The sequence below is a fragment of the Hemiscyllium ocellatum genome, chromosome 11 (genome assembly GCF_020745735.1).
Source record: "Hemiscyllium ocellatum isolate sHemOce1 chromosome 11, sHemOce1.pat.X.cur, whole genome shotgun sequence".
Taxonomy (NCBI): domain Eukaryota; kingdom Metazoa; phylum Chordata; class Chondrichthyes; order Orectolobiformes; family Hemiscylliidae; genus Hemiscyllium; species Hemiscyllium ocellatum.
Window position 1 is genome coordinate 53,423,192 of NC_083411.1, and position 10,465 is coordinate 53,433,656.

Sequence of the window (10,465 nt, forward strand, 5' to 3'; positions counted from 1 at the left end):
GAGTGGATGGGGACGGGATTTGGGAGAGTGGATGGGATGGGGGTTTGGGAGAGTGGATGGGACGGGGGTTTGGGAGAGTGGATGGGGACGGGGTTTTGGGAGAGTGGATGGGGACGGGAGTTTGGGAGAGTGGAATGGGACGGGGGTTTGGGAGAGTGGATGGGGACGGGAGTTTGGGAGAGTGGATGGGGACGGGGGTTTGGGAGAGTGGATGGGGACGGGGGTTTGGGAGAGTGGATGGGACGGGGTTTGGGAGAGTGGATGGGGACGGGGGTTTGGGTGAGTGGATGGGGACGGGGTTTGGGGAGTGGGTGGAGAAGGGGGTATGAATGTGGATGGAGGATGAGGTTGGGACACTGGATAGAGCAGGGGGTTCCTACAGCAATGGAGCAGCAGATGTAGACTGTGGATGGAACAGGGACTGCAGACTTGGGCAGTGAGTAAGGCAGGATGTTAGGGATGATTTAACACTTTTTCCTTCATATTTCTGCAGTGCTTATTATCATGTTGCTTCGGAGTCTTCTTAGATCGTAAGAACATAAGGAACAAGTGGAGAAGTAGGCCATTTAGCTCCCTGACTCCTATCCTGCCATTATGCAAGATCATGGCTGATCTGCTCCAGCCCTCAACTCCTGTTTCATGCTCACGTCTTAATATTTTAAATATCTACCTAGTGGTTCTTTAAATACTTTCAGGGATCTCAACTCCACAACTCCTTGTGATCGAGAATTCAGATATTCACCTTGCTCCGGGAAAAGAAATTTCTTTCCATGTCATTCTGTAACTATGTCCCCTAGTTTGAGATTCCCAACAAGTGGAAACATCTTCTCAACATCCAGCCTTTCACGTTCCCTGAGAATCCTATATGTTTCAAACAGGTCATCCCTCATTCTTCTACACTCGAGTGAATAATGGCCGAATCTGTTTAGCCGTTCCTGAGGACTCAACCTCTTCGTCCTAGGAATCAGCCAATAGGAGAGGATTTTAGATTAGATTACTTACAGTGTGGAAACAGGCCCTTCGGCCCAACAAGTCCACACCGACCCACCGAAGCTCAACCCACCCAGACCCATTCCCCTACACCAAACACTACGGGCAATTCAGCATGCCAATTCACCTAACCTGCACATCTTTGGACTGTGGGAGGAAACCGGAACACCCGGAGGAAACCCACAGACACGGGGAGAATGTGCAAACTCCACACAGTCAGTCGCCTGAGGCGGGAATTGAACCCAGGTCTCTGGCGCTGTAAGGCAGCTGGGGATAGGTAATACGACCATATATCTTCAACAGGAAATTCAGAAAGGCAATAAGAAATTAATTTTGTTTTCCCTTTCTACTGAAATTTGAAAGGATATCATCCTCACCCTGAAGTCAAAGTTATCCATCCGTTGTATTGAGCATTTTGCTCTGGTTTTGAAGGAACGATACACTATCAACAAGATCTATATCTTACATGATGATGAACTCATTGAGCAGGTACGTTGGGGTTTCTTTGAACTGTTTACATGAGGGAGTGATATCCTTGAGAGTTTGCAAGCTTTTAAGTAGACAACTAATATTACCCACATGTACGTCTACAGAATGAAACCCTTAACCATCCTCTGTATCAGTTCTGAGGAAGGGTCACTGGACCCACCGGGTCACAATAACTCTGATTTCTCTTCACAAATGCTGCCAGACCTGCTGAGCTTTTCCAGCAACTTCTGTTTTTGCCTCTATATCTGTTGGCTTTGTTACCTAACATTGGACTGCTGTCCAAATCTGGCATTTTGAACAGTTTGTTCCATTTGCTGCAGCCTAAAGAAAAGTTCTGTTTTTGGAGACTTTGTAAATGGAATTTGAACAAAGCAGCATCTCTTGGCTTTATCAAATTCTGGTTCAGAAATGCTGATCAATATTACACAACATAGGAGTGAAGAAGATGTCTCTCTGCATTACCTATGGTATTTCCTGGTAATCACTTTTCTGGGAAGGCAAATTGTACGTTCACTTTGGATAAAAAATTGGATTGGATATAGGAGTCAAGCAGTCTTCTCACAACAATTCCAGGATATTGGTGAGGTCACACCTAAACGACTGTTTACAGTTTGGGTCCACCTACCAAAGGAAGGATGTAACAGCAGAAGAGGGGCTGTGACCAGTCAGATTGGTTCCTAGAATGAGGTGGTTGTCTTATGTTGGAAGGTTGAGTAAATGAATTCAGTGTTTCTTGAAGTTCAGAAGAATGCGAGGAGATAGAATGGAAATCCATGGGACTGTTCTTAATGTCCCATATAACATAAAATATGACAGGTAGCTGCCTTCCTGTCCACTCCAACCTGCTCCTGATAAAATGAAGGTACGTGAGTGAGTGCCAACATCAGCAACTGAACTGTATTTTTAAAAGAAATTAACGTATTTGGAATTGTTAACTTGATCTAAATATTACATTGGCAATGCCATGATATACTTGGCATGGGTCAGCTCTTTTCTTAAGCAGACTGGTTAAAAGATGGGAGGAAAGAGAGTGGTGGTCCATCCTTCTTCGGGTGGCGTGTCCACATCGAGAGCCTTCCCCTCGGCTGTCACTCCCCACCTTTGTAAGTTCCCACATGGCTGGTGAATCTCGCACATAGGGTCACTCACACTCTCAGAATGAGATGCTGCCCAAGTAGAACCGGGATGGAGAGTTGAGTTGTGAATCTTTGGAAAACTGTATTTTGGAGAGCTGAGGATGGTCTGACATTGAGCCTATTCAAGGTAAAGGGTGGCAGATTTTTGTGTTCTAAAAGAACAAAGGGATATGGAGATAGTACAGGAAGGTGAAGTTAAGGTACATGTTAATTATAATTTTCTTGAATGGTGGAGCAAATGGCCTGCCCCAGTTCCTAATGCTTATATTTCATCTGTTCAACTGCAAAATGTATGTAAAAATTGATTCAGCATGGAAATAACAAGTTTTATTGAGACTGCTAAAAATAGCATTGCATTGCAAGTAATTAAAGAACTTGGGGATTGGGCCTCTATTTAACAAAAGGAAGCCTGGGCTGATATCAACAAATTTATCCAGAGAAGTCCCCCCTCCTCTGTATCACAACACCACCCAGTGCGAAATGCTTCTTGTTAAAACATAAGCTTAAAGAATTTTTTTTGTTGATTATTTCCACAGTGTGACAATAAGAAGGTATTTCCTGATATAAATGTTTTCTACCTTGTCACAGGTGGTCCAGAAGCGAGAGCCCCGTGATTATAGGTGTCTCTTCAGGGTTTGTTTCCTGCCAAGAGATCCACTTGTACTTTTACAAGATGATCCAGTTACTTTTGAATACCTCTACTCACAGGTATCTATTTGACATGAAGGATCACGGTAAGCCCCTTATAACAATCATGACTGACCACACCAAAAAAGGTTCTGTTTCCCAAGAGCGATAAAGCCGGAGGACATATTCTGCGCTTAAAGTGGAATATATTCAAAACTAATATGCTGAAGTACATTAGGGAAGATTATGACCTCGTGCTAATATCACTGGACTATTAATCCAGAGACCCAGCTAATGTTTTAGGAGTCTCGGAACAAATCCTGCCACTGCAGATGGTGGAATTTGAATTATCTGGAATTAAGGGTTAAATGTTGATTGTTAGGAAAAACTCATCCAGTTCACTAAAATCCTTCAGGGAAGGAAACTACATACATGTGACCCAGACCCACAGCAATGTGGTTGACTCTGAAACCACCCTCTGGGTAATTGAGGGATATGGTCAGCAATACCCTCATCCCCTAAATGAATTTTAAAAATATTTCGATGAGGACATTGGGGAACATACCTCTAAGGGAATGGAGTAAATCAGCTTGGGCAATTCACACAAAAATTAAATAGATTACTTTCAGACAATAGCAATTTTGGATAAGTCATATAAACATGACATTTGATAAGTGTGGCTGGTCTAGGAGAAATGGGTGACTTTGGATCTGACAAAATCCCCACCTCCAGTGGTTTTGCACACCTGTCTGCATCTGTTGTAGATTAATAGTTAGGGATGAATTACCGTGATTAGTTAATAGTAATATTATCATTGTACAATTAATATAGCAAGATTGCAGATGGTGAACTAGATGGACTTCATTTTCATACATCCAGCAATTTCGGTATTTGTGAGATGTTCTGTATTCATGGTTAAAATTATAGTTGACATGTGGGGATTGGCAATTTGAGTTTTGTAGCAGCTAGAGAAAGTGAGGTGGTTCTCTGCAGAGCAGAGAAAATTAAGGGGAGATTTAATACGGGTGTCTATAAATACAAGCGGCTTTGACTGAGTAAATGAAAAGAAACTGTTTTCATTATTTTCACTTTGGTTCCTAACCTGAAGGCACTGGTTTAAGGTCAAAGAACAGTGGGCAGATGAGCAATGTTCCCTCTCAGAGGTCCTGTAGATTTCAATGACTTCCGGTTCTGGAAGATCCTGCAGGAATTTCAGGATTCCATGCAGCAGAAAAATAATTTATGAGAAAGGAGGTGAAAGTTTATATTCAGTGTGTTATAATCTGAAATTCACTACCTGAAAAAGAATGGTGGATGTAGGTTTGACAGTAAGATTTGTTTAGTGTTTGTAGATAATTTCTGCTCAACCTGTTTTTTAAATTAATTCATGGGATCAGGGCATCACTGACTAGGCTAACATTTGTTACCCATTCCGAATTGTCCAGATGGCAGTTAAAAGTCAAACCACATTGCTGTGGGTCTGGAGTCACATGTAGGCCAGACGGTAAGGATGGCAGACTCCTTCTCTAAGGAATGTTTGTGACCTAGATGAGTTTTTCACCAACAATGGCTCACTGTTATCATTAGACTTTTAATTCCAGATTTTTATTGAATTCCAGTTTCCAGCATCTACCATGGTGGGATTCAAACCCAGGTCCCCAGAACATTACCTGGGTCTCTGGGTTAAGAGTCCAGTTGTACCACTAAATGATCACCCTCCTTCAGAGCTCAGAGGTGTTTTTACACACCTCTGGAGCAGATGGGACTTACAGCCAAAACTCCTAGCTCAAAGGTAGGGACATTGCCACTGTACCACAGAGCCTTTGATTAGTTTTGGATACGTAGTTGCAAAGAAAATATGTAGAGCTACAAGGAAAGAACTAGGGTGTTGGTTTAACTGGACAGATCGTTCAAAGAACCAGCAGCAACACAATGCACTTCGAAGCCAAGACAGACAAAGCTATGGACCAAGTGCTGGAAAAGGGGTTTTTGACAAGCGCATACTTGATGGACCAAGGGGCACTTTTCTGTTGCATAGTTTTATTCTATTCTGTAATTTTGTGAAAGCATTTGTAAGTGGTGGCAATTTGTGTGGATATTTTCTAGATTGCTGTGTGATGCCTTTAGTAATCTCTTTTACAGAGTTGCAATGATGTGCTGCTGGAGAGGTTTGCGATGGAGATGAAATACAGCACTGCTATCCATCTCGCAGCACTGCAAATTCAGGAATGCATCCTCAGCTCCAACCATTCTGAGAAAGTCTCCATGAAGTACATTGAGTGAGTCAATACATTGGGCAGATTGAACTGGGCAATGCTTCAGCTACACCTCACACCACACTATGTTCGCACAGCACTATATGGACTTCTTGATAGCAAGACCCCTGTTTCATAAGCCATCACATCAGTCAGACACTTTCTTAGTGAGCTGCTTAATTGGCAAATCTTCCCATTAGTGTGATCCTTCGTTAGCTAGTCTTCCTTTTATTGAAACTCCTTATTAACGAGATTCTTTATTAGTCAGTTTCCTTGTTAATAAGATTCCTAGCGAGTGAGACGTTTGTTTGGAGGAACTTGCTGTTAGTGAGGCATTGTTTGCATGAGTTTAGCAACTAGACCCTTCATTAAGGACACTCCTCATTGACAGCACTCAGTGTTTGTGAAACTCCAGGCTAGAGGAACTTCTCAGTTATGAGTTACTTCACTAACATGTCATAGAATTACCCCTTTAAGTGGAATTAATCTTAGATTCTTATTTTTAGTCCTCTACTTGAAGACTAACTCCTTGGCACTTCGTAATTCTTTAAATTTCATCCAGACCCGATTTTAAATTGGGATAGGAATGGAAGTCAACTTAGCATCAATCTCTACTGACACAAAAACAGGCCCAGACACCTTTCACTCCCAGACCCTGTCAATGTGACCTCAATAGCTGTAACAGCAGTCCACTGATAGAGTCATAGAGATGTACAGCATGCAAACGGACCTTTGGTCCAACCCGTCCATGCTGACCCGATGTCCTAACTTAATCTAGTCCCATTTGCCAGCACTTGGCCCATATCACTGTAAACTCTTCTTTTTGATATACCCTTCCAGACGCCTTTTAAATGTTGTAATTGTACCAGCCTCCACCACTTCCTCTGGCAGCTCATTCCCTACACGCACCACCCTTTGTGTGAAAAAGATTCCCCTCAGGTCCCTTTCAAATATTTCCCCTCTCACCCTTTGGTTCTGGACTCCCGCACCCAGAGAAATCACTTTGTCCATTTACCCAATCCGTGCCCCTCATGATTTTCTAAACCTCTATAAGGTCACCCCTCAGCCTCCGACGCTCCAGGGAAATCAGCCCCAGCCTATTCAACCTCTCCCTATAACTCATACCCTCCAACCCTGGCAACATCCTTGTAAATCTTTTCTGAAGCCTTTCAGGTTTCACAACTAGGAAGCAGAAGTGCAGTACTTGGTATATTCTTCCTGAGAAAACAAGAATTATTTTTAAAAATCCAACATGCATTGAATATTTCTAGCCAATATTTATTGCTCATCAAAATCAGGTTTTCAGTTCACATTGCTGTGTACAAATTAACTGCAATGTTTCTTTTATCATGACCGTGACCATATTTTAAAAGTACTTTATTAGCAATAAAGCACTTTGGGTCGTCCCAAGGTTCTGAATCATATACAGGGATCCCTGATTTACAAACGTCCAACTTAAGAATGCTCATACAGATCATTCTGCTAAAGCGTGCATTTTGTTAATGTGAATTCGCTATAACATAATTAACGAATGGGGACACTGTTTCTATAGTGTGAACTTTTGTGTATAACACGACCATGGCCCCATTAGTTTAAATAGTGCTGCTATTATGTGATTTTCTTATAACACAGGTTTGCACGAGAACAGAACAATAGCGTTATAGCAGAACTGACTGTACTTATGAATGTGTCCATTACATGTTCATAACTTTAACGACCAGATATCCAAACATTTCCTGTACTTATGAATAGCTGCTTTCCATTGTCCTGTATTGTGTGCTGCCATGTGTACAAACCAACTTGTGAACAAACTCCAGAATGGAACCCATTTGCAAACCAGACACTCCCTGTATTGGAAATCACTATGGCAACTGTCACAATGTAGTTGCAGCTTCAGATCACCAGATGGCTCTATGAGGTAGGGTTCTTTGTTCCAACTCCGCCATCATTGTGCATAAGCTGCAACTATTAATTAATTGAACATGGGATTTTAAAACAAAATCACTCATAAATCATGGGTGATGCTGGCTGGCCCAGCTTTTCTTGCTCATCCCTTGTTGCCCTTGAGAAGGTGGTGGTGAGCTGCCATATTGAACTGCTGCAGTCCACGTACTGTCGATTGACCCACAATGCCCTTAGAGTTGGAATTGCAGGATTTTGACCCAGTGACATTGAAGAAATGGCAATAGATTTCCAAGTCAGAATGGTAAGTGGTTTGCAGGGATAGTTTCCAATGTCACAAATATCATAGCTCTTCTGGGAGTCAGTACAGACACAATGGGTGAAATAGCCTTTTTCTGTACTGTACAATTGAGGTGAAATAGTTTTAAATGCAACCTTATTATTTTCAGGGATTGGGGAATTGAGAATTTTGTCTCATCAACTGTACTTGACAACATGAAAGAGAAAGATATCAGAAAGGCCATTAACTATCACCTTAAGAACAATCATAGCTTGATTGCACCAGGACAAAAGGTAATTCTTTATAACTGGCTATCCAAAGGTAAAAGTGAGTTTTTAAAAAAATATCAATCTTTACTGCTTTCAACGCAATCACAGATGCTCTTTCTGCACGTACCCTTGAGGTTTTCTATGCCTTGTTTAAATACTGTTACATCCCAAAGTGCTCTCAGTTCTGACAAAGCATTCCCCATGTTAACTGTTTTCCTCCCTCCAATCATGCTGCCCGACTTGCTGAATATTTCCAACTTTTTCAGGTATCTATTTCAGATTTACAGCTTTCTTGGTCGTTTTGCTGTTTTATAAAGGTGTGCTGTTGCATAAGCCATGACTCAATGTGTAGCGCACTTGCCGTTTGGTCAAAACATTGTGGATCAGGTCCAATTCTGGAGACTTGAGAACAAGTAACTTGGTTGATGTTGCAGTGCAGTAATGAGGGCATGCTGAAGTGCTTAAGGTGCCATCTGTTGAATGAGTCATTAAACCAAGGTCCCTTCCTGCTCTCCGGAGATTTCATAGAATAGAATCCCTCCAGTGTGGAAACAGGCCATTTGGCCCAACAAGTCCACACTGTCCCTCCGAAGTGTAACCCATCCTGACCCATTCCCCTATCCACGACTCTATGTGTACACCTGATTAATGCACCTAACCTACACATCCCTGAATAATATAGTCAATTTAGCGTGGCCAATGTACCTAACCTGCACATCTTTAGATTGTGGGAGTCAACTGGAGGAAACTCGTGCAGACACGGGGGAACATGCAAACACCAGACGGACAGTGCCCCGAGGCTGGAATTGATTCCAGGTCCCTGGCACTGTGAGGCAGCAGTGCTAACCACTGATCCAAGAGCACAGGAGTATTTCAAAGACTTGTGTTCTTCTTGTGTCCAAGAGAATCGATAGCTCTCAATTAAGGGAACAAGCAAAATAATTATCATTTATTTACACATTACGATTATGGAATCTTTTTACTGCACTGTGTACAATACTGATCACCATATGTATGGAAGGATATTAATGCATTGTGATTGGTGCGGGGCTTTACTAAACTGGACCTGTATAGGAGTTTAGATGAGTCAGAGGTGACTTCATTGAAACATGTAGGAACATGTGAAGAAGTTATTATCCCAAGTACAAAAGTTTCTAGTTTTATATTGAAGGGAAAATATTTCCCTTTACACTTTAATACTGTTGTTAAAGCAGGGCGGTGTAAAGTGTGAATGTTCTTTGCCTTCTAAGAATCAGTGAAATATTTATTTGTTACTTATTAAGCCTCTTAAATATGTGTCTGAGTGACATTCCAGATCAAATCTGTATTCGTGAAGTATTAAAGGAGGAGAAAACAAACTTTTGCTGCTTTCTATGTTTCCATCTCCTGATGCTGTTAGCTCATTCTGAGTGTTTGGTTTTGCTGCCATTATTCATTCCTTGGTGATTTGTCCAAGTGGCCTTTCCTCATATGGGAACCTGGTCGTGAATGGTTGCTGTATTCAACTGTAGAGGGCATCACAATGAAGCCCTGTCATACCCAGAGAAAAAAAACCCATAAAACCGGCAGATGACACATACTGGTCTGCCCCTCTTGTAATCAAGCTTCATCAAGGGCCGAAGGGCCTGTTTCTGCGCTGTATTGAAATTAAGCTTCATTGTGTCCAAGGATCACAATTCCTTTTAAACTCGCTATTTTTCTCCATTTGTCTCCACCTAAATCCAGCCTGAGTTAATGGCCATCATCTGAAGGGCAAAATCTGAACTTTTATCCCTTAACCCAAGGTCATTGAGGCCTATTTAAAGGAATGAAAGACGTGTACCTAACAATATTCTTTTTCACAAAAGAAGTCACAAATACTTCAGACCAAGTGACCCCTGTTTTGAAATGTTGTCATTGTTATAGGACAGGAATCCTAGCAAACAATTTCCACAAGACAGGCTCCCACAAACAACAACACGATAACTAACCAAGGTACCTTGATAAAATGTTGCTGAGTGGTAAATATTGGCACTACAGTACTGTACTTACCATGGAATCTTGTTAAATTCTCTTTGTGGAATATCTCACATCTCAATCAAAGGATGGCAACTTTGTCCTGAAGAACATTAATGAAGGTTTCCCAACAATTGGCAATAGATTTATGATCATCACTAGACTCTTAATTCCAGATATTTATTGAATTAAAAATTCACCATTTTCCATGGCAGGATTAAAACAGTTCACATGGCAATAATCTGGGTCTCTGGATTAACAAAAACAGCAATAACAGCACCAGACTACACCTCCTCTAATCACGTCAGCCAATCATAAATGCGTGCCTGTAAAGTGGCCTCTCAATCCTAAGTGCTTCAAGTTAAATCATAACACCAGTGCAATTATCCTTATCTTGAAGCACCCTTCGATTTTTTTATCCATATACTGCATTTGAATAACACTTATTACAATCCCTCAATGGTCTCATACATCTCTAGGAAACTTTTCCTCCTTGACCTACAAGTCCATATCCTTTTAACC

General features: G+C 41.6%; 1 protein-coding gene across 1 annotated transcript in view; it reads left to right on the forward strand.

Annotated features, from left to right (window-relative positions):
* The window catches only part of LOC132819997 (sodium- and chloride-dependent neutral and basic amino acid transporter B(0+)-like), a 205,135-nt gene that overhangs the window by 49,217 nt on the left and 145,453 nt on the right, over positions 1–10,465 (forward strand). The window contains exons 7-10 of the mRNA XM_060831928.1: positions 1,354–1,479; positions 3,204–3,323; positions 5,385–5,521; positions 7,849–7,972. Of these exons, the coding sequence (XP_060687911.1) occupies positions 1,354–1,479; positions 3,204–3,323; positions 5,385–5,521; positions 7,849–7,972 (507 nt within the window). The remainder of the gene's footprint in view (positions 1–1,353; positions 1,480–3,203; positions 3,324–5,384; positions 5,522–7,848; positions 7,973–10,465) is intronic.